This window comes from Falco peregrinus, chromosome 10 (assembly GCF_023634155.1).
Source record: "Falco peregrinus isolate bFalPer1 chromosome 10, bFalPer1.pri, whole genome shotgun sequence".
Taxonomy (NCBI): domain Eukaryota; kingdom Metazoa; phylum Chordata; class Aves; order Falconiformes; family Falconidae; genus Falco; species Falco peregrinus.
In genome coordinates this window covers 31,263,917-31,288,425 of record NC_073730.1, presented here as the reverse complement: position 1 = coordinate 31,288,425, position 24,509 = coordinate 31,263,917, and the positions used below count along the sequence as shown (strand labels likewise).

Here is a 24,509-nt window from a genome sequence, read left to right as displayed (position 1 = left end):
ACATGCAGCAGAAATGCTTAAAAATGCGGAAGAACTTGTAAACAAATGACTATGAGAGAAGTTACGGACTCCTTCAGGAAGAAGCTAAATTTTACACAAGTTGTAGTTCAACTTTGAAACATACTTTGAGGGGGTGTGTGTGGTGGGATGAAACTGTCACGAATGAGCAGTTAAGTCACCTGAAGACTCACCAAAGGTATGAGTGAAAAAGTTTTAATCTGTTACTTGCTTGTGATAGAAATGCATGAAAGTCTAGGGTGTATCAGAAAGTCTATAAATAATTCAGTAATCTTTTCATCGGAAAGTCAAAGACAAGAATGTATCTGTAGTGGCTGAACATTCTTACGTTACTGAATTGCTATTACATAGTATACTTAGCTAGTATGTACACATAGCAGAAAGTCTGAGGCCACAGCATTTATAAAGTCAGCCCTTTCAGCTTATTATAACCAGTCCCATCAATATGGCTATAAAACCAAACTGCTGCATTGCTCAAGTTTTTTTTAGCACTTGTACTACTGTCAACAACCCTTTCAGGATTTCAGCCGAGCAGATTTTACTGAATTAACAGGTTTTACTCTTCTATATAGGACTACAGTGTATGAAACCACCGATAACCAGGGATGTAGTAAATTAAAGAAGTCACTGCCCAAATACCTAGTCCCTCACGCAAACTAAGTTACGCTACTACTGAAAAAGGTCACACTGCAGCGCTGAGCAACCTACTGTAAGAACAGCAAAACTATTAGCTTTATGAAGTATTTTGCCTGAGTTTTTCCAGAGGGTTTAGAAAGAATCCAAATTAGTGTTTCAGTTGCACACTGAAAAACACTGCTGAACAGTAAACTGCTGACAGACTTACACTAGGATACAAAGTTAATTAAGCCCAACTAAGAATCTCTAGTTTTGATGGTCTGCGCAGTTTCTAACTGAATGCAGTGTTGAAGGGTATCGGATCATTGGGATACAGCAACTTGAGTGTCTAATACCAGAAACAGCAAATATGTCAGAAGTCACTATTAAATATTAAGTTTTTACCTCTAGTGCTTCAATTTTTTTGTCTTTCTCCATTATCTGTTTTCTGAGCAACATAATTTCTGCTGATGCGGGATTTAGCTTGGGATCTAAGGTTTTTATCACCTGTAACAAGGCAAAACAAAAGCATTACAAGTCAGGTTTGATTCACAACAGCTCCGCATCTCTTTTGCTCACAGCTGAAACATGAAAACAGACTGAGCACTAGTAAGGCAATTATAATGAAAACTAGGCTGTTACACCGGAGGTACATCAACGGGTACAAAGGAGTTATTAATGTATCTCATACTTTAGCTAAACCCCATTCGCTCACACATTTAACTGACTGCAGTTAAGCAATTTGACTAAAAATGCTACAAGCAGCTACTAATTTTAATTGAGAGGTGGGGGGGAGACACCTCAAGTCGATCTGTTTGAAAATTTAGGAGGGAGGAATGTTTATGCTCAGAAATATGCCACTCACATTTCTCGCTTTCTCAAGGTACATTTTATATCGTTCTTCCATTGCTTTCATATCCTCATCTTTTTTTCGCAAAGCTGCTTCCAGCTCTCCAATCTTCTGGGCTATTTACAGAAATTATCAACACACACGTACAAAATAAAAATAGACATAGTACTTTCAAGGCTTCCATGTTCTCTTGATTTGACCACCCTCCCCCAGAGAAACTGTTTAGCTACTACACAATTTCTTAAAGTTGCTATTTCTGTTTCAGTTGTACCATAAGGTCCCACCTGACCTTGAATTCCAATTGCAGAGTACTGTTCAACAAAACTAAGCCCCATGAAACTCTCCCTGCCCACCACGTGTAAAAAATCCCTCCACCCACCCCCACTGCAGGTTTAAAGCTAAGCTGTAGAAGAAAGCCTTATCCAGAAAAGTATCCCACAGCCCAGTGGCTATAGGAATTTCAGAAGAAACTTAACACAGTCTCAATAAAACCCCCAAAAATGATACACAGAACTTACGGTTCTGACTAACATCAGGCTGGAGTTCTGCAAGATCAGCCTCCTTCTTCTGTAACTCATCATGAACTTCATTCAACTTTTCCCTATGAATGAAAGGTTAGGCAAAGTATTAAGCTCACAAATAATTTCATGCACTGTTTTAAGACTGAAAGCCGAAACTTGATGGTGGTAGTGTTTAAACAACTATTTCAAACTCTGGCAATGCTTTTGAATTTAAACAGAAATATTACTACATATTTTTGAAGAACCACAGAAGTTGCAACTTGTGAATTGAGTCTCATTTACCTAAAACTAAAAACAAAAAAAGAAAATAAACAATAAAAAAACCACTCCAGCATCTCCTTAGCAGGAACTACACCTGCTGAAAGGATGGAAGTATTTCAGAAGAATGAAACACATTTTAGGCCCAGCAAGAGTGACTGTTTCAGTACCCTGTTGGAGAATCAGAACAGTTATAAAGCTATTGGTGATGAAGAGACACTTAAGTGGATAGTAGCATTACAAGATTATCAGGATCAGAGTAGACAAAACTAGAACACTATATACTTAACTCACCACATGCATGATTCTCCAATCAGTGGCTTTGAAAAACAAGACATCCCTACAAAGACTTAGGCCCTTTCTGTGCTACAACAGTCAAATTATTTAGCATAAATAAGCTACTGCAGATGCATGTGCCTTACTTACATATGTGCTGCCAATTTCTGCTTCAGGTTGCTAGACTACGAAAGGAAAGAGTTAAAATTTAGTTGTATTTCTGTATTTCATGCTGTGCAATGTTAAAGTGCTCTTACAAATCAGCCAAGAATACTTAGCACACCTAAATAAGTCAAACCAAATAAATCCTAAGAAAACTGCATTTTTTCATGCATTTCTGTAACTGTATTCGTATTTTTTGCGTTGCACAGATACTAATTCCAGCATCTTTTTTCTTTAAAGGTATCCTTCTTACTACACCACTCTTTAAGGACAAAAGCAGTGGATTTTAGAAGTAAAGCAGAAGGTAGAAACGTTAGTTCCTTAAAGAAGGCAGGGGAAAAGAATCACATAAAACACGAGCTTTTCAATTGAAATGCAGTTGGTGTGGGGGTCTCGTGGATTCTCATACTACAGAAACTAAGCTCGTCTGCTCTGAATACAGTGGAGCCAATTCTGTGTTACCTAAACTGATGGAGTTTGGAGACAGGAGAGAGTTTTTACAATACATTGAACAGCCTCAACTGTTTAAGATCCTTGCTTGATCTTTTGAAATGTGTGTGTTGTTCAGGATGAGGAGGAGAGGGGTCGGGTGACCCAAAGGGGTTCAAAGGTTGCTTACTCTTACTGCTGCATAAACTAGCGCGTTTCAAATTGACCTTAAAAAAATAAAAATAAAAACGCACCAAACCATGATCTTGCCTTCTCAGTAGTTATCAGCACTAGACACATTGAAAAACAAGAGGCACATTTAAACAAAGGAATTGATGTTACACTGAAGGATTTTAAACACAGCCAGCAATATGTCTTCAAGGTCAAGAAGCCTGAACTTTAACTTACTCCTTCAGTCTTGGATCCCTGGTCCTGTAAAGTCTTTTGCAGATCTTCAATCTGCTGTTGTAACCCCCCAATACGTTCTTCATTTAGCCTTTTAGGGAGAAAAGAAAGTTATTACCCATCTAAATAGATCACAACAGACAGATTTTTTGTTTCATATCTGGATGATAATTTTTCAGAGGGTCTACCCAGCAGGACTAAGCCACAAAAAAAGTGACTTCAAATGCTTTTTTTTTGACTTTAACTTCTGCTGAAGCAAACACATAGCAGCTTTATTAAACATTTCAGAATAAAAGACCTAGAATCATTTCAAGTTTTGAGACAACTACCCAAAATTCTCACACCCCAGTAAACTTTCAGCATTCACTAACTGAAAAAGAAATTCAGACCATGTCCCAGTATTACAACATGATTAGTTTGAAGTTCTAGAAATAAGAGTTTATGTCCCTTATTGGTCTACCAAGAATCATTCAGAGCTAAGAGCGTCCTATAATCAATACTTCCTTCAGAGTACGCTACACACAGACCTACCACATTTTATAGCTACTTTTGTTTGCCTGCTCTATATCCTTTTGTTAATGATTACACTGCTGAAAGAAAAAGGATAATTGGCTTCCTGCACAGTGCTATACTACAGATGCAAGCCACAAGGCCACTTCTGAAAAATTAGAAATCATTTTTTGCTGTATTTTACGATGCTGTTTCACCTATCACCTTTTCTCAGTTTCTAGTTCATTCACTGTCCGATGCTTTTGCTCCAGCTGTTCCTGTAGCTCTGTAATACGCTCATTTTCTGATCCTTCCTGTTGTAATAGAAGCATCTTATTTTCATGCTGCAGCCGAATAAACATTTCTCTGAATCAAAAACAACAACAAAGTCACTATTAATTAAGAGAAAGGTGACTAAATGTAGGAGGTAACATTCCTGTTCACTCCCTCAACTTTAAAGTCAGTGGAACAATTCTGCTTAATGATACAGTTGGGCTAACAATCCAACTTCTTATTGAAAGGTAACTTACAATTTTCAAATATCACAATAGTGTTTCTTTAAAGAGATATGAGCAAATTTTTAAATTAAATCACTCCAAAGCCAGATTTTATTGTGCCTTTACATTTCACGCTGCCAGACTTTAGAAGTAATATTAGCTACTGTGTATTATTTATTCACTCTGTCTGCCAGTGGCAAGATAAGAAATGTTTCATTCAAAGAGGATGTTTCAAATCAAGCTTTATATACAGCAATCTGATATTCTTTTAAGAAAGAATGCAAACTAATTACAGTATGGGGAAATAACTATGAACAGCTACGTGTGGATCCAGACAAGCATCAAGGAGGGAAAGCAAGAAGTGGGAGACAGGGTCATGTTGCCAAAAATACTGGACTTTCAGAGAGGCAATATTATGACCCACCCACAAAAATCCGAAAACAACCTCAATCTTTTTGTCTCACCTATATTCTACCGGCAGAATTTCAGCAGCAAGATTCTCATGGCTTTTAAGACGAGATCCACCTGAAATTGCATGGGAAGTTTGATTTAACAAACTTAAAGAAATCACTGATACACATAAAAAGCCTCTGAAGATAAAGCAATACCTGTTTGACTCAGGTGATCCTGCTGCATCTGTGAATACCGGAGCTCTTCATTTGTCTCTTTCAATGCATCACATTGTACTATCAGCCTCTGAGAAGATATATCTGAGTTAGAATTAAGTCATACTGCACCACGTTAAGACCAAAGAACATTAACAAGGAATAGTACTGACACACACACACATTCTAAGACCTATTTTATGTTTTAGATGCACACAAACATACACAGGAAGTGCTGAACTCATTTTTATGGTAGCACTGCTTCTGGGAAGGTTTTCCTCTTGCAGATTTAGTGGGTGTTCAAATACACTCTCGTTTCAAGGGACTTACCTCTTTTTCTTTGATTAAAGCTTCATGTTTTTCTTCAAGTCGCTTCATTTCAAATGCTAGCTTATCAGCTCTTTTTGACTCTTCGGACAGTTTGTTATGAAGTTCTTGGACCTTTTCATAAAAAGACTATATTCAGCATATGGATGCTGCAAGATGCTACCTTTAAAAGCTATGTTAAAACCTTCACTCCTGCCCAGTTCAGCCAAAATAAACAGCTGGGCCTCCAAGGTGCGGGGAAAGATGGGATGGGGGGACCCATGTGTTTGGGGAGGGGGGCAGGTTTGCTGTTTTGTTGTTTGGTTTTGTCTTCTAGGGTTTTGGGGGGGTTTTGTCTTTTTTTTTAAAAAAAAAAACCAACTCTTGGATCTCTTAATTACTAATGAAATAAGTGAAATTGAAATAAGAGCTTTACAGTTTAAAAATGAATCTCCATGAAGAAAGTTAAGAATATTACATACAAGTAATCTCAGTAATAGCTTAACGATCTCTCGCAGGCACACAAAGTACCTCAGTTAAAGTAAAGCCTGCAAACCACGGACAACCAATCTGTTGAGAAGGTAACTACAGCTAAGCTTGCAAGTGTAATAAACAGGGGGAAACAAAAGTGAATGGCAGAGTATGAATGACTGTTCATGAATAAGAAATTCTAAGGGGACAATACATGTTAATCCCATGCGCTGTTAAATTAGATGTTTGATTTGTTTTGGTCACCAAACCATATCTAAATAGAACTGTTTTAATTAAGATTACTATCTGAAGAAAAAGTAACATCTTAAATATAGATGTAGCCTTACCTGTTTTTTGTAGGTTTCTAGCTGGGCACGTGCTGCGTTGGCTTTCTTCAGCTCATCCTCCAAACTGACTGTATTGTGCATGTACATCATGTTGGTTTCCTGCAGAGATTTGACTTGCCTGCGGAAGTCATTCAGGTCCTGTAGCTTTTTACGATACACTTCGACAGTTGATTCCAGCTTACTTGCCTTGTCTGCAGTAGCCCTTAATAAAGAGGAATTAGAAGAACAAGTACATTTCTTCAAAAGATTTTAAGAAGTCAAATTCTGCTGTCATGCACATTCAAGCTATTTCCACAGACAGATGCAACGTGCTTAACAGTTAAAAGTTAAATCTTACTGCTTCGTTTTAAAATGCATAATCAATGAAAAATTGCATTACGCAAAGATCACTTCTAAAAACTGAGATCACCACAGAGTTTAAGTGGGACTAAGACTGAGAGTCAGATGCCAGAAGTACAAGCAAGGGTTAGTATGCCAAATATCTCTAGGGAATTCTGTGGGGTGCAATGTAAACGCACCACAACATCCTGTGCTAGATAGTTACCTCAAAGTACTGGTAGCTGGTACGGAAAAACATGCATAAGTTCTCATTGTGGGATTAGACATAATTAGAATGTAACTGCACTGTAAAAATGATCATTAGCAGATATGACCCAGAACTGTCACCTGATCATTAACAAAAATCTACGTGGTAAAAAATATTTGGATCATAAATACACAAATTAATTTTAATATTTGTTTGACATCTGCTGTATCATATCACTAGAAGCTAGTACAAGACCATTATGGAAGAAAATCTACAGTTAAGATTTGTTTCAGATGTTACTTAAGAACTACTATAAGTTAAACACCTGAATCCACTTTTCTTTCTATGTTTTATTCACACTATTTTATAAATAACAGACCTGCTTTTGCAGTACGGTTTGCTTTGGATATTTCTTGGGTGGTCTGATATTTAATGTAGTTTACACAAGCTGGAATGTTATGTTACATTAGCATCAAGGTTATTGTGAATTTCATCTCATTTTGTTAATCATGTTGCTAACCTAAATCTAGCCTAGAATGCTGCCACTAAAAGTCACGTTAAAGCTCTAGCTTCATATAAGCTTTTCTACATCAGAAAAGGCAGCCTCTTGCCAACAGAAATGTCACCTTAATAAGGATGCAATCCCCGCCCCGATCTCTTTAATTCTTGCATAACTTACAACCTTCCATCCCATATGAAGAAGAATAATTTCTGCATTCATTAATCCTGCTTCACAGAAAAATTTTATGCTGCTATTCTTATGCAAACAACAGAGCCTATGCCTCAAAGCTTGCACTCCATCTCTGCTTTGTCAAAGGGCCCTCTTCCAACATGTATTTTAGATCTCATTCAGATAAGATCTATCTGCAGAAGTAACACCTCAGAAAAAAAATCTTGTTAAATACAAAGCCTTGGATTTAGCCATTAAATCCTCCTAATGTGTGTACAGGGAGCGCTCTCTACTACATACCTAAGAACATCATTTTCATCTTTCAAGGCTCTAGATTCTTCTGCCAAAGAGGTTAGCTCATTGTTTCTATGTTGCAGTTCAATCAGTTGTTTTTCTAGGTCTTCACAATGGACACGATAGTCATCTTTTGCAGCTTCAAGCCTACCAGATCAGAAACAGGAACACTGTTAAGAACTCATTGCTATTACACATTTTTAATTTTGTACTAGAACTACTGAAAATAAACAAGACAAAGGAAACCTACTGATTTAAGTAGCCAGAAAAACGGTACTGTAAGCATGAAAAATGTTATGGTCCACGTGTTTAATCACAATGGATTGTATACTGCAAGTTTGCCGTATCAGCACCAAGGGATCACATGAAAAGTGATACCTTTCCCCCCATAGGGATCACAGGGAAAAAGACTAACACGTAAAAGAAATCAGTACCGTAAAGAAATATGGTGGGGTTTTGGGGGGTTGAGGGTTTGGTTTGCTTACACACAAATCACTTTGGCACTCATTTTTCTGCATTCTATCACCTTTCTTGAAGTGTCAAATGGCTACAATACAGCAATTAAAAAGTAACATTTTCTACAAGTAACAGTTTTTGGGTTTTTTTTAAAGGTAAGGACTGTCTTAAATATGTTTATACAGTTCTAGATGCCCCATCCCTGGCAGTGTTCAAGGCCAGGTTGGCTGGAGCTTTGAGCAACCTGGTCTAGCAGAAGGTGTCCCTGCCTGTGGCCGGTGGGTTGAAACTAGATGATCTTTAAGGTCCCTGCCAGTTCAAACCATTCTGATTCTATGACATTGAGATGGAAAATCCTGAAAGAGTACCAGAAATTCTCATGATATATTTGAAATGACAAGCAAGGGATTTTTGAGAGAAATCATTTCATACCTGAAGTTTTCTTCTTGCAGTTGTTCCAGCTGCAACTGTGCATGAAAATACTTTTTTGCAACCACAGTACTTGGATCATCCAGAGAGTCATCTAATTGCTCTAGCCTATCATTCATAATCTCATTTTCTGACATCAAGCTGTTTTTTTCATCCTGGAGGGCAGCCACCTAGTGCAGATAAAACAGCATCAACATTGTAAGACCTGTTCGACTGGAAAGAACTACAGCAAGACAGCAGTACATCACCAAATTAGTTTATGAAAAAGGCTGAGCGTTTAGAAATTTTAGAATGTAATTTACACAGCATACTTGAGCGTACAGATGCTTTAGTGTATGACAGTTATGAAGCACTAAAGGAAAAGTCCCTCTAAAAAAAAAAAAAGACAAAATTTTTGTAACTGAAACCATGGTAAAGGCAGACAACGTGAAACGGAGAGAAACTGGTACTTTCATTAAAAAGGATACCATGGACGCTACACAAAAAAACCCCTAAGTATTGGTGTAAAGATACTCTCCATCTTGCTCGTACTTAACCATAATAAGCAGGATGGCACTGGCTAGCACACCAACACAGTACTGCCGTGCGCTCAGCAGTGAATGGTTGTGCAAGAAGCGGTTTCAGGCGCCGTAAGCTAGAAAGCACACACGCAAAAGAAAAAAAACCTAGACAGCTTTATACAGAGCATGCATTTTTTGCAACAATCAAACAAGTTTGATATTGGAAGTGTTCACAGCTAAGCAAATGAGAATACAACACTTTATTGAAACAGTAAGTATATTAACAGCCATAAAATGGGGAAGGATTAAGAGGATAGAACCTTTAAAGTTTTTCTAGTGAAAGTTGTTGTGTTAATTTTAACATCCTGTCAAACATAAGAGCATGTAGCACGTGTTAGTTAACTGGCATTTAAACAGGGACAATATGCTTTTTTGGTTATGTTTTCCTGAATCATAAAGAAAACCTACCTTTCTTATACTCTTGGAAAATATCAAGGAAGACTGAGACCTTACAAGTGAATTTATTAAGAATTAGTTTAAATGAGAAGCGTCAGTCAATACTATGGCTTCAAATAAATAAAATAAAATAAATATATCATGGTGACATTATTAGATTAAACATCAGATATAACGTAGAGCACACAATATTAAGAAACAGTTTGTTTGTGATCACAATTCAAAAGTCTATCAGGAAGACAGATGTAAGAAAACAGCAATTAATCTACCACTTCATTAGGTGCTGGCTTTCTAGGTTCACTCCTTTTTACATACCAGATCACTTTACCATACACATGCACACAAAACACCTGAGTAGAGAGCATATCTGAGCCCTGCTCAGTGTCATACTTCCTGTTCAAGGTTCAGCCACTCCTTAAATATGCACATTCACACTTCTAGAATAATGTTAAAAGAACACCCACCTCAGACTTAAAAAAAACAAAACAACACAAAATTACCACAAAACTCAGAGCGAGTTTTTAACCTTTTCTCAGTTGCTTTCTGATAGCTTTCTCTTCTCCTTTTCTATTATGTCAACGTAACAGAAATGGTGTCAAAAGTCAACACAAATTTAAATTAAACCACATCACGTTACTGAAGAGCTATGGTGCCATTAACTCATCTGTTTATGCTCAGCAGTCCCTTTCTCTCAAACATTTTTCATGTCCTCACCCGGCCCACACTGTGTTACAAGCAGCTGGCTTTGCATAACCTATCATTACTTATTAGAGAAATCTCAGAAGAGAAGTTTGTGGGAGACAGAAGAAAGCCTGGGACTTCTCTAATGAGACATACTAAGTCCTTAATGGAAGCAGAAAGTGCAAGTGAACTGTTATCCTAGCACCTCTGGAAGTATGAGCTTTTGGACAGTGAATACATTTTTTGAAGTTTAACAACTGTAATCTGTGAGTTTAGCTGCCTAATCAACCCTCTTGCCCATTTAAAAGAAATCATTTTCTCCGGCAGATTCTGCTCACAAGCATTTTCAAATCTCTGTTTTCACTAGGAAGCCTTACTACAGCCTCAAGAAAAAAGGAAATGAAGTATTCTAACAATAGCTTCCTGGGCATGGCAATTACCTATGAGCTATTCTGAGCATTCCACTTTGTCAGTTGTCATTGCCTGTGAGAAATGTAAAACTGGCCTCTGGTTTTGTGGTTTGTTGGGGTGTTTTCAGAGGTTCATACAGCCGGTATAGTGCTCTGGCTCCTACAAGGAGACGCCACCCAAATGTTCTCTTTGTACAGAATCAAATCTGAGATGAACGGCCTTACCAGATAAACCTATTTCTATTCTCAGATTGTAGTGCCATAAAAGAAGAATCAGACAGAGGGCTAACAAATGGATTTTTTTTTTTCTTTTTTCTTTAAGAAATTGATTAACATGCAAGTTCTGTTTATTGTTATGAAGTCCTCTCTCCTTCTTTTAAAGAATGACTTGATTAATTTCTATACCCATTAAAAACAAAAGTAGGCCTATTATCAGTGTGGTTCGAAAATGTCAGCAAGAATCTATTAGTTTCCATTATTTTTGTTTCCTAAAATATCCTCCATGTGTAGAGCCTGTGCACAACTGTGTAGAGAATTCTAAAAAAAATTCAAATTTTAGACTTTCATCAACTCCTATTAAAAACAGCACTATTTTCCTACAATTATATTTAATGACTGATTATTAATGAACTGGATTTTTTGGACACCGTTCAAAAGACTAGAAGAAGAAGTGACTAAAAATGAAATGGGCAATTTTTAAAGCCATGGTAACATTGTTTTGATGCTACCTGCTACTAAGGGTAAACATAAAGCTAGCAGACCAAATGACCTTTGAGTTAGCAGCTGGCACACTTCCATCAGAAAACTATTTCCAGTAATTGCATTTTGGAGTAGAGAATGATTGCTTTTTCCCCAGAAACAGCTAAGAAATCTCACAGAAACTTAAATAATTCAAAATGCACTTTGCCTTCCAGAATTTCTGCATCTTAATAGCAGCACCACTACATATTAAAGAAATAAGCCATTCTTACCTGTAAATCTAGCTCTTGACATCTTTGTGCCAACTCTTCTTTTTCTGCTAGAGCTTCCTGAAGATCTTCCAAAGCTTTTTTAAGCTTTTAAAAAATAAGACAGTCAGTCATTCTGGCCCATATCCAAAGTACTCACAGTTCTAGCTTTTAGAGCGTCTCAATTGCTCATAACCAATTGTTTAAAAAGGATGTGTTAGGTGCACACACTGACACAGAAACCTACGTGTATGCTGTTAGATCAGGATCTCTGTTCGTTTCACCTGCATTCTAAATGACTACCACACGTAATAAATTATTGAAACTCCGAGTAACATCCAGATTCAACAACAACAACTTAGGCTAAAAGCGTAGCAAAACCAAACATAGGAACAATCACGTTGTCACAATTTCAAAATCACTGCCTGTTAAATCAAATGCCCTTCATCTCAGAATAGAAATACTGACGTTCCTTCATGGGCAGATACTTTTAAAGACAACTTCATTTTATGCACAATGCCTTGTAGTGTTCAGGTTATCAAGAACTTTCATGGCCCCTTAAAAATAACCCGAAGTGTTTAGCCTGACATGGCTGAGCCTTGATGTGCTCCTAGCTGCTCTTGCAATGCAGGTTTGCACTGGCCAGTTTTACCCCACCCAGAAACATGACATAGCAGTCACCGTTGTGTTGGGTTTTTTTCAAAGAATGCTACAAAATCACAGATAACTTTTCACTTAATTAGCAGTGAAGAACAGCATTACTTTATTGTATATTCTCTGCCTACATCTGTATGTTGCTCTGCCTTTTGTGTACCAATATGGTTTAATCAGATCAGCTCAGAGTGGAAAACAGACCAAATAGTCTGTGCAGATAGAAGACAAAAAGAGTGCAATTTATTGTTGTTTATTATTTTTTTTAACTTTTAGAATTGGAGAGGAAGAGAAACCCTCCTCTTCATTTGAGGGATGGCAAAATACCAACTTATTGTTCAGTCTTGAATTACAACAGCAACAAATACCAGGCAGTTACCTGCTGTTCCATTTCACTTGATGCATCAGACGTGGAAGGACCTGTTATTTCCTTGCTCATGAGCTACAGAAAGGCCACAGGAAAAGGAGGTTAAATTAGAGGTTAAATTCACTCTCTGTTAAGTACTAATTGGATTTTCCACCATGTCCTTACATCCTTCAATATATCAAAACAGATTAATGATAATTTAAAAAAACAACTTCATAGTTGATAAAGAATTTAAACAAATCTAGAATAAAATTACTTTTTTTTACCTCCCATCTCCCCAAATTAACCAAATTAGCAGTAACATCTTAATGAATGAAATCTGTGATCTGTTGAAGTTACTGCCATTCCCTAGTCAAGTTAAAATGGAGTGAACCAGAGGATGAGATTTCACTCAATTAATTTACTAGTCATCACACTTCTTTTTGTCATGTTAGTTGCCATTAAGCAAACAATGGGAACACCAACATAGTTCTCACTGATCTCCAGTACAGTATGTTTGTCAAGAATTACAGGGCTTTACATCTTACTCAGGCATTATAGTATTATTTCTGGACCTTCTTCAGAAAGAAAGTTTGATTAGTTAGAATAAGGTTTATGGATTTATTTCTCTCAATAGGCCACCCACAGCTTTAAAGACTATATAGACAATTTAAATCTACATTTTCAAACCTACTACCACTGATACCTTGATGAGAGTGCAATTATACATAACATTTTCTTCAAAGGCAGTATCTAGTTTCTGCCTCCCTCCACACTCTGCCTCACAGTCCTGAAGCTCACAGATGCAAGTGACTGTAGAGCTGTGCTGTGAGCTAGATCACTAAGATGATCCAATGCAGAACAAGTTAAGATAGTGGGGGATAAGAGTAGAAGAGATGCAGCTGGGAGTTTGTAAATCAGATGCTGGAATGTTCTGTCAGAACAATGTAGCCTCAAACAGTTACAGTCAGCTTAACTTTGGGTCCAAGACTACAGCACTGGGACAGAAATTTCAGTACTTGACTCCACTATACCTGGCAGTTGGCAACGAGATACATTTTTTGTATGGAACAGGAAATCTTAAGCATTTATTGTATTGCATTGTTGTATGTTTGGGCATATGAGACTGAAATAAAAACCCTTAGGTTGGGGTCTGAGACTTTTTGGTCCTGGATACTCCCAGATAATTTAGGGAAGTACTTACGCTCTTCCCTGACCTTTGCTTGGACAACAGAATTCAACAAGATGAACAAATGGATATTGAGACTTCTCAACTGACAGCATTAGGCTATCAATTATTACTTACCTCTTGAATAGCAGTCATGACAACATGTTGAACAGACTCTTCAAGGGTCATGATATTTTGTATGTGTTCTGTGGAAAAGAAGTGGCAGTGACTCATGACGTTCACCTTAATGGTTTGATCAACATGACATACTATTTGCAGAAAGATCCAGAAGAAACTATTCTCTATAAAGCTTCTTCAAAAGAGGTAGCACTCTTTTTATACAGAGCACTACCATTAACCAACATTATTATCCAGTAATATAGTAGATAAGGATAAGAGATTAGAACCTCTTAAGTGAACAGATTTATATTACATATAATAGAGCAAGGAGATTTAAAGACATCTGTATTTACATGGTTCTTTGTTCATACATTCACCTATGTATTATACATAAGATTTTCCAAAGAATCACTAAGCTCACAATTGAGTTAATAAATAAAACTCAACAGAAAAAAGTAATTGCCAGCATCTGCATTCCCAGCGCAGCCTGAGGGCTTACTTCCTGAACACGCTTTTATAAGTCATTTCAGACTACCTGGGAATTGCACCTACTCTACTAACAGAATCATGCTGACGATTCCTTTGCCGTCAGAGCATCGAGCATTAGCTCCGGTAAGGGGAGAGAAAACACAACTAATTCAGTCTTGAGCCTCTGTAGACAAACAAAAGGCAGTTTCTAATACAAGCTTTTAATTTAATTTGCTTGATTTACATCCAAATAGTTTTAGGTCTCAGTGCATATTTTAACAAAGTACAAATAATCCACATGCACTTCGGACTATTATTTTTAAACCCACCCTGATCAAAGTTTTGAGTTTTATTCACAAAATTTTCCCATAGATTTTCTGCTTTTAAGTGAACTCGTTTCAGAACAGGCATCCAATATATTAACAACAAAGACTTTTTGATAGATAAGAAAAGTTTCTACATCTCCTCCACCTTAATCGCCTGAGGCAGTCTGCTGTTAGTTGAACAGGTTAAGGTAGTGCGTACCTTGTTTCCTTTCACAGTTGACTGCACAACCTAAAATAAGCTGCAGAAGCCTTCCCAGTTCAGTAGGATCTGAGTTCTCTGATATCCGGTTTAAGTCCGGAATAAGCTCTTCTGAAATCTGCTGACCCAAGAACTGAAAAAAATAAAATAAATAAATGAAGAAAGAAAGTAGGCTTCCACTTTTGTACACAAAAATCTGGTACAATGTAAGAAATCTGGACTCAAGTAAGCCATCCAGAGAAAATGGTCCATTAATAAGTTTGCTACTGTAAAACTCATGGAAGGGAAAGATTTTAAGCATTAAACACGGAGATACACATTAAAAATGCTGCCTCATGAGGGAATACATAGATAGCAGTACCGGATTAGCAAATCTGAAAAGGCCTTGATCCAGCAGAGGTTCTTAACTAATTTGTTACAGGGCTTCGCACATGAAACGCAGCTGTCACACACTGTGCCTCCCTTGCACCAGCAATGACTGTCCCAAATGCCTGTCTCCACCCCACCAGCGATGTGTGTTTGGGGAAAGGGGTACTCAGTGCACTGCTAGCCAAGGGCCTTTACCATGCTTGGCACCTCGGATTTTTCTCTGAATAGGCCTAAACGTAATCTAAAGTACACAGCATTAAAAAATATATGCAATGAAGTTATTCACTTTAGTAACAGTTCTGTAAAATTGTTCTGGCAAAACCACAAGTTCGGAAAGTCTATTAACTAAGGGTTTAGTTAGCTGACCACTTACACAAAAAAAAGCAACAGTGGTAAGTTAAAAGTTCTTGGCTAGACCTCAAATATGAGAGAATAATTTGGTCTACCAACATAATTAAAAAAAGGAATTAAAAATGCTTCCAAATCAAGTTGCTCCCTAATCCTTCAAAAAGCTCCACATAAACCTGAAGTAGTTCTTCTGGGCTTGCCAGGGAGCCTCAGTCCTGGCAACACAGAGAGGTTTGGCACTCAATACCACAACCAAACCCAGATGAGACCAGGAAGCCATAAGATGGTCTGGCAAGTTTTTCTATACCATACCCATTACATAACTGTAATCAATCTCCATACAAAATTCAGCTTGCTTTTTTTTTTTTTTTTTTTTTTTTTTTTTAAACTAAAATACAGCACCCTTTTACGGCTACCATATTCATCCTGCATGAGAGAGAACAAACTATAATCCCTACAGTGTCCATGAGGATTTGTAACTTATCTCCCAGCTTCCAAGTGAGTAGGGTTGCCGAATCTGTTTCTGTTGTGTACAAAAGGATTACAACTTCACTAGACAAGAGCAAATACGAATGCACACACAAAAGTCAACAGGCTTCTGCAGCTCAGTCCTTATGACACTGACCTGGGCAATGACGGAGACAATGACGGTCTCCAGATTATACTCAAAGAGTCTTATCTAAAATACATCTGCTCCAATTTATTTTATATTCGCTCAGACCTCCCGCTTAACCAGATAACTATCATATACTTTCTGCCAAAAAAGTCCTTAAAATACATTATTTTGACAAGAAAAAAGAAATGCAAGCTAGGTGAAGGAGGACAATAATCAAAATGTTTAATTATTAGAAAACATAAAAATTACTTTTTCCATACCTCATGATAGTAGTCCATAATTCCTTGCAGTATCTTCTTCAGATTACTGGACTAATGGTTGTACATGAAAGATAAGGTTACTGGCTTTTATTAGAATTCTTAATTTTGCTGAAATTAAATAATAATTTATAATAAAATGTTTACATAGCAGCTCTACAAGAGGACCCTATAATGACATGGGAAGAGATATACCCCAACAGGAAATCCCCATACAACAATGCTGGAAGGCAGACAGTTCAAGTTAATTTAAAATAACCTAAAAAAGTTTGAAGTTTAAGCTTAATTCTGCAGGGTTTGGACAGCTAGACACTCTCAGGACAAAGACAATGCTCAACCCCACAAACTTTCACTGACTTCAGTTTTGAATACCTTTATTCTCCAGTTGTCACCAACATCATCTTTAATGCGGTTTAGCCAAGATGCATCAAACCAAGCAACATCTCTGAAAAAAAAATTAAACAATTAAACATAAATAAGCTCAGACTTAAATAAGATATGACATTCCCAGCATTAAATCATCATACGCTTGACTACAGTGTCTAATGAGGCACGAATTCCTGGAGATTGCAAGTTATACCTATGACACAAGAAATTTCCATCCTGCTGGCTGCACTAAGACACTACTTTCCAGGGAAGGAAGAATTTCTGTACATGCTTGAGCTAGCTCCAGCTAGGAACACAAGGATAAGGCGGCCTTTGTTGTGCTGAATTTTTATCCCTGACAAAGTGATCCTAATGGCATAAAGAAACATCTTCTTTTGACTAGTGCTGACGTTAAGTTTGGTTCCTACTTTTGTACATTTGGGTTTTCCAACATTCACTACAATTTATCAAAGGCATTTACCAAGAAAACAACAACAACAACATTTTAAACTACTGACATTTCATATTTTTGTATGTCTTTGTTTCCCTTGAGCAGAAGTATATTCACTTTGCCAGCATAAATAAGGATGAGTTGCTGAGTGAGGTGTTTACACACATTGAGCTGCCAAACAGTACATCATAGCATATCTAACAATTTCTCAGCTTTTACACAGCACTGTTTATTCATTGGTCTCAAAGCAGTAAGAAAAGTCAATTATTATTCCCACTTGCATATAAACCAACTTGTTTATAAAGAAGCTTGCCTGAAGCCTGTGGCAGCCCAGTACCGCAAACACATGGGAAGTGACCTTCAGCAAATCTTCACTAAGCAATCCTAAATCAACTTTTGCCATGCTTCAGGAAAAGGGTGAGCTCTGTCCTTACACAGCACATTTAAAAATCTTTTCAAGCAGTCAGAGGGGATTCTGGATCTGGCTTGTGGGTTTTTTGGGGGGGGTCATGGGGTGGTGTTTTAAGTAATTTCTTAGTAATCAAAAATATAGTTTGAACAGGAGATGGTAATTAAGACTTCTCCTTTGTTATCTGAGCCAACAACAACAACAATAAAATTGCAGTGATGACTTGTAGCATGACACTCTTCCAATAAAAGACTTGTGTTACAACCCTCTGAAGTAACTGCAAATTTCAAAACTAGTGTGTTGCTCAACCCAGTACCATTTGTCATTACATCAATAACATAGGAATTATTCTGCTTTTGATAATGTTTAATAATAAAATTGCCAACTAAGCTTCACATTCTTTCTTCCACACAAATAGTAAGCTATCATTTAAATTCCAGAACTCAAATCTAAATCAACTGAGCAATCCCAAGAGGAAGAGAGCACAAAGGCATGCCTTTTGAACTTTTAATTCCTCATTTCAAAGAGGAACATATTGCCTGAAGCATGGATATCCACGGAAATAGTGTCGATGGGAAAAGTGAAAAAGATCCCATCATTCTTCCCAATTACCCTTAAGTATGAATTTAATACTGCAGCATTCTAATATCTCATCACCTCCTCCAGTCTATCGCTTTGTTCAACTATTATATCATCCCCAAAACAACAATGCAAAGGCATATTTTATCTTCTGCTATAAACCATCCACTCTAAGTTTCTGTCTACTTTCAAAGCAACTATGCATATCAAACAAAACCCTCAAGAAATTAAACACCTCTTCTTCAAACTTAAGTATCAACTTACATTTGGTGAAGTACCTGTGCCATGGCAACCCCATTAGTCAGGTCCTGAACATCTCTGCAAGGTGCAGCAGTATTGAACGTCTGCAACTAAAACAAGGAAAAAATTGTGTTTCTTGCTCAGAAGACAGAAGGACAGAAAATTGGTTACCATTTTCCTGTTCTTCAAGGCACAAGCATTTAGCATGGTGTCTTCCTACTTGATGCAGTTGAAAACCCTTTTGAACTTGCAGTTTTTAAGCCAACCCAATTATCTCAATACTTGTGACTGTTAATTATGACGAGTAGCTAAAAAAGTTTGCACTACCATGTTTTGCTTTTTCATTCTATTCCTTATATTGTAAATCAGATTATGGAATACTAACTTGGGAAACTAAAGTTGTATTTATCCATACCTCAAATTATGTTGCAGTGCTTAGTTCTGGACACATAACTGCCTAAACAAAAAATGGCATCAGAACAAGGGGCAAAAGGTGAGGGGGGGAAATCCAGCCTTTTACTATAAGCATTTAGTAACAGAAGTCACGACACCAACAGAAACCCCTGAAATTATTTGGGGGTTAATAACACAAGGGAGAAAATAACGAAAATAACACAAAAATAGTGGAAAACAGCCATCTGAGAGCTACTGCGGACTTCCAGGATATGAAGATACCTGAAAAAACCTGAACCATTTCCAGTCCCGTGAGCTGGCAAATTAGTCCCCTGCAATTCGGGAATTCCAAAATCACTCTAAAGATATTCCTGTTTAAATATGCACCTTGAAAATACTGATATAAACCCAAGAAACTTTACTATAACCTGAAGTTATACATCTTTTCCTGGTAATAATATTTTATTCATATATTATTCCTGGTATTTGTATTTTATATTTATTTATTTATTTATTTATTTTCCGAGCATCACACTACCTAGTGTTTAAACACAGGGCTGGACACAGTTTTACCCCAACTACATATTTCTATCTAAAAATTAAGCAACAAAGTCCCAGTTTTCACTCTCCTCCTCTATTACAAAACCAGATTAGGGATGGAATCATTTTATAAGGAGTTGCCTGATATAGTCTATATTAATTGTTATATGCAATCTTTGTATTTTAACTGGTGCTTCCAGGCACAAGTACAATTACAGCACAAGCAAGATGCAACTCCCGTCTTAAAGAAAAAAATCTAATAGCTCAAGCATTTTGCAGCTAGTTTCTCCAAAAGCAACATAAATGATGAATACTTTCAATATGACTGCATCCTTAGAAAGCACACCCAGCAGACAGTCCTATACGTAAGAACCCCATCATCAATGTGATGTATAACACTAGTTTATTAAGACATCCACAGGCAGCTCTTCTGGTGCCCTGCTAATTTATGCCTGTAATTCTGATTCACATAAAAATCCTTAAAATACTGAGGTACCCAGGTCCTCAGACCAGACTGTCAAAAGCAACCGTGAGCTCTGCAAAATATTTCCTAAGGTTCCGCAAAGTTGTGTCTTGGAGAACCCCTGGAGCATAGACAGTGTATTTCCATTTAACAGTCCTCAATGAGGTTTTCTTCCATTAACTTGGCCAAGACACTTTTTGCTGCCACAAACTCGGCACACAGACATTCAGCAAGGTATCCCCTCTTGTCAGTCGGTCACCTGCTAGCTTTGCCTCATCTCCACTTCTTGTGTGGATGGTGAACAGGCTCCTCCCCAGTTGCCTTCTGCAGAAACTCAAGTCCATATTGACCAGTACCATACCCATCTCCTCCCGCTGTGTCTTTCCCCCACCCCACAGCTCTCATCTATGCAGCCAATTGCCATATGGAAGCTCTTCCATACTTCCCATGAGGGCAGGAATTTGTTCTCTTACTTTTCTGGTTTTCAAGCATTTAAGATCTGTACGATGGGATAACCTCAATCTTAAAAATGTTTTGCCATTTTGGATACTATGTGGTTTTTTTTAAACCATCCCCAAGCTTATACCTAACATTTTGATAGAATTAGCTATTATAACCTCAATGTTTTATTCCCCAAAACCCAAACAGCTCAGAACAAACTATTCTAGGCAAGAGAGCTGTCTGCACACACATGGCAGTTCATCACATAGTTAAGAAAACAAGAGCTCATCAACGATTCTTTCAAGTTCAGCCTTCTTTACAATGATGAATAAAACAGAAAGGAGAAAGTTTGCTGTGAATACGATTAGATGATGTATACGCAGAACAGAATGGAAGCAAGAACAGATCCTTATAATCTGTTCACTATGAAACCCAGCTTCTTAAACTTACTATGCATACAAATGTCCTAAACTACCTGTCCATCTGTGAGAGGGCTTTCCCAAACATCCTGTGACCAGAGGTCACTGGTGAATAACCTTATCAAGTGTGTTTGGGAAATGGAGCTACTCAAACCAGAGTGATGGAAACGCTGTTTGCAGCTGTGAGAATTTGAAGCAGTTATCATCTACTCTATGTTTATAATGAGTGACCATATACTTTGAATATTTGCTTGCTTGCTTGCTTCAAAAGAGTCTAATCAAGCCAAGAAGAGAAAAATATGGGAAGCATGTGTTTTGTTTTTTTTTAATTTGTTTTTCAGTTTTAAAAAAGTGGGGTTTAAATCTTGTATTACAGCAAGTGAGAAGTCAGTAATCCCTGGTAGGTTACATAAAAGATTAAGTAGAACACCACAGTCTAAAGCAACTGTGATTGACAGCATTAGTTTCTAATGCTACAGCAGCCTGAATGCCAACAAGAACAGGCACGAAAGCTTACGAGTCAAGACGGAGCACGCCAGAATTCAGAGTTTTACGGCACAATACTGTCATGCTGCTATTTGTATGCACCCCCTTCTAAACCAAATAAATTGGTAAGTACATATAATACCATTTCACCCAAGCCTATTAGAGCAGGTAAACAAAGCCTTAGAAAACCCTGTGACATGCAACACTGCTTTATGTATGCCAGTATCTCCAAGAATAGAAACAGCTAATTAAAAGTAAGCAAAAAGCAGGACTGGGAATCTTAGTTTCTCCATATATTTAAAAGTTACATAAGCACCTAGAAATAATAGAAGTAGTATTAATTATGGGTTCTCCAAACCCTATACCAGCCTAGTCATTTCCTCAAAACAGATTTTTACTATACTTGCAAAACCAACGAAAGTAGTAGGCATGGGGAGGAGGCAGGTAGAAGCAGCCAGGACTGTAGCAGTACTCTCTCCCCCCAACTTTGATTAGTTTTACTAAATACAGCTTCAGGGCCATGCTGCTACTCGTGCTGAAAACCATTTCAGGAATCTAGCTTAAATGTACCCTACCACTTGCTACTATAATAGAAGCAAGTATTTTTCTCTCAGACATACGGCTATTATGCTCACAATATACATCTGAAAATGTAATTTTGTGGCACGTAACACTTAAATGCCTTTTCTCTGGATCTGTTGAAGGCTCTTCCAAACAGCTGTAGATGAAACAGGAGTGTTCACATTACCCAGTGAAATTCAACCTATCCAACTCTTGGGAAGATACGGCCTCAGTTTCATCCACATGATGTAGAGTTGAGGTTCTCTGTTTCATACTCAGATTATACACACTAGGGACAGAAGTTTTATGGAGTTAGTCAAAGAGATGTGTCTCTGGACAATGCACGTTTTATAACACAGAATTTGTTAAAATAAAAAAAAATACAAGATCTGGCGGTAGAACACAAAAAATCATGAGCATCTCTTTGCTATATTAATGAGTAAATAAATTGAGAAACCTTTAGAACCACATAGAGTTACAGAACCCATTTCTCTTCAGATCTTCAGCCACCCCAGATCATTTCCCCCCCTATTATTCAGAATGAAATTAAAATTGAAAGAATGTGTCAAACATATCTTAATGTTAACAACTGGTGTCTACTACATTGTAAACTGGGTCCAAGAAATAGGGTGTTAAATCTAAAAACATGCATCTGGCAATGCATCTGCTGACTGTTGCACAGAAAACCTGAACACACAGAGTTGTATGTACGTTGACATTAAGGACACTACACAAAGCTCTTTCAGGTTAAGGCTAGTTAAAGTTCCATTAGCATTACCTTTAAAAGTCATGATGTAATTACAGCTATGCATTCTGAGGATACTAGAAGTGAGTATTAGGCTTAAAATATTTGAAACAGGAATTGTAAAAATTTTAAGAGAGTTCAGCACTGCTGACAGGATTTTGAGAAAAGAGTTCAGGAATGCCCTGCTTTATTTTGCAACTGAATCATGATGAAGTTATTCTTACGTGACTACTGAGAGGAAAACAGAAGGTTAAAGAGCCCCCAAAAAAGGAAAGAAAGGTATGTATAGATTAAGTGACAAAAAGATATCCACCTCAGAAAGGCAAGCATAAGGCAACTGAAACTCTAAAGGCCAACAAAACATCGGAAAGATACAAGATCACTACAAGGCAAATGGAGAGAGGAAAAGGAAATAGTTTTTTCAGTGATTTATTAGACTTTAACTTGTTAAAACTTCTGTACTATCACACAGAAAGTAAAAGGAGTATCTACTCCGCTATGTTGCTATCACTTTTGCCAGTTTCATTCCTAGATCTCGACAATGCTTCTAAAACAGTCCCTTCTTTCCCTGATTTACACTTCACACAGCCAAAACACCTGCTATTGCCTCCTGCCAGGTAACTGTGGCCTTCCCTGCCAAGATTTCATCTGAAAGTTGTATTTAGCAGAGCCCACCCTTGCCAATAATGCAGCATCTACAAGAGCAGAATTACCCACAAGGAAGCAAAAGAAACTTGTTAAGACATAAGGGATAAAAACAAAGCAAGCCTGATCAATGAGACGAACACATAGGATTTGATTCCGTATCTTAAAGGTCTTTTCCCACTTAACGTGATTCTATTGTTCTAAAGACGTGCTGCTCGCACAACCAGCGCCCACGTTTCGGTGTGCTGCGCCTGGCTAACCCCTGCCTTCACCTATCGAAACCTGGGATGAACCGTTCCGAGGTTTCTGCTCCCGGCAACTCAAATCGAATTAACTGCACGTATTTATTATTACTGTTAATTACTGGGCAGTTCCCACACTGAAGCCACTGCTGCAGAGCCACTCCGTGGGCCTACAGGACACTCAGAGGACCCCGTCTGCGCTCCGCGGGAGTCGGGAAGGCCGTTTCAGCGGCTCCAACACGCGTCTGTCACGCAGGCCGCACGCCCGCAGCCATGGCTGTCCCCGAACCGCCTGCGGCTCCTGCCACCTGCCGCTGGGGCAGCTCCCCGCCCCGCCCCGCGCCTGACAGGAGCCCCGGGCGGCGGGACGCCGGCCCCCGGGAGCCGCTCGCCTCAGGGCGCCGCCGCCCCCCGCACGGCCAACAGGTGCCCCCGTACCGCTGCCGGCCGCCCGCCGCCCGGCTCCGGCAGGGACAGCCCCTCCCGCCGCGGGAGGCCGCTCCTGCAGGCCCCCTCGGGGGCAGCGGGGACGCGCCGCCGGCGGGCAGGGAGAGGGACCCCGCGCCACTCACCCAGAGGATGAGGCTGTCACAGAGCAGCAGGTCGGCCGGCTTCGCCTCCATGGCGCCGGCCTCTCCCGCACGGCCGCCCCCGCGGAGGGCGGCTGCGTGAACGCCCGCTGCAGCGAGCGCGCTCACGCCCAGAGCGCCGCGCAGCTGCCGTGACCGCGCGCGCGCCCCCCCCCCGCCCGCGCCGCCCCCAGCGCCCCGCTCCGCGCGGGGGGGGGCGGTGCCAGGGCGGACACGTCAGCGCCCGCCCATGCGAACGCTGGGAGTGTCAGCAGGTGTGGCCAATCACAACGGAGAGGTGTAGCTGTTCGCGCCAATCACGAGGGCATGCTTTAGGGGCGGGAACGCACCGCACAGCGGCTGGTCGCCTCTGCAGCCCGCGCTACAGCCGCCGTGCGCGAAGCTAGGTTGTGTCGCGTACCAGCGGGGTGCGGCGTGGGCCGGGCAGCCGGTTGGTACAGCCCCTGCCTGCCC

At 38.9% G+C, this 24,509-nt stretch overlaps 1 protein-coding gene across 1 annotated transcript in view; it reads right to left on the bottom strand.

Moving 5' to 3' along the window:
• Nucleotides 1–24,220, bottom strand: part of HOOK1 (hook microtubule tethering protein 1) — a 28,863-nt gene extending 4,643 nt beyond the window's left edge. The window contains exons 1-20 of the mRNA XM_055815408.1: nt 24,039–24,220; nt 18,556–18,641; nt 16,859–16,931; nt 16,490–16,540; nt 14,897–15,029; nt 13,922–13,989; nt 12,649–12,711; nt 11,643–11,726; nt 8,628–8,794; nt 7,746–7,886; nt 6,250–6,451; nt 5,456–5,566; nt 5,129–5,216; nt 4,985–5,045; nt 4,249–4,389; nt 3,538–3,625; nt 2,689–2,723; nt 2,002–2,084; nt 1,499–1,599; nt 1,039–1,140 (exon numbers count right to left, since the gene is read on the bottom strand). Coding sequence (XP_055671383.1) covers nt 1,039–1,140; nt 1,499–1,599; nt 2,002–2,084; nt 2,689–2,723; nt 3,538–3,625; nt 4,249–4,389; nt 4,985–5,045; nt 5,129–5,216; nt 5,456–5,566; nt 6,250–6,451; nt 7,746–7,886; nt 8,628–8,794; nt 11,643–11,726; nt 12,649–12,711; nt 13,922–13,989; nt 14,897–15,029; nt 16,490–16,540; nt 16,859–16,931; nt 18,556–18,641; nt 24,039–24,089 — 1,929 coding nt within the window. The 5' untranslated portion in view covers nt 24,090–24,220. The remainder of the gene's footprint in view (nt 1–1,038; nt 1,141–1,498; nt 1,600–2,001; nt 2,085–2,688; nt 2,724–3,537; nt 3,626–4,248; nt 4,390–4,984; nt 5,046–5,128; nt 5,217–5,455; nt 5,567–6,249; nt 6,452–7,745; nt 7,887–8,627; nt 8,795–11,642; nt 11,727–12,648; nt 12,712–13,921; nt 13,990–14,896; nt 15,030–16,489; nt 16,541–16,858; nt 16,932–18,555; nt 18,642–24,038) is intronic.
• Between the last annotated feature and the right edge of the window lie 289 nt (nt 24,221–24,509).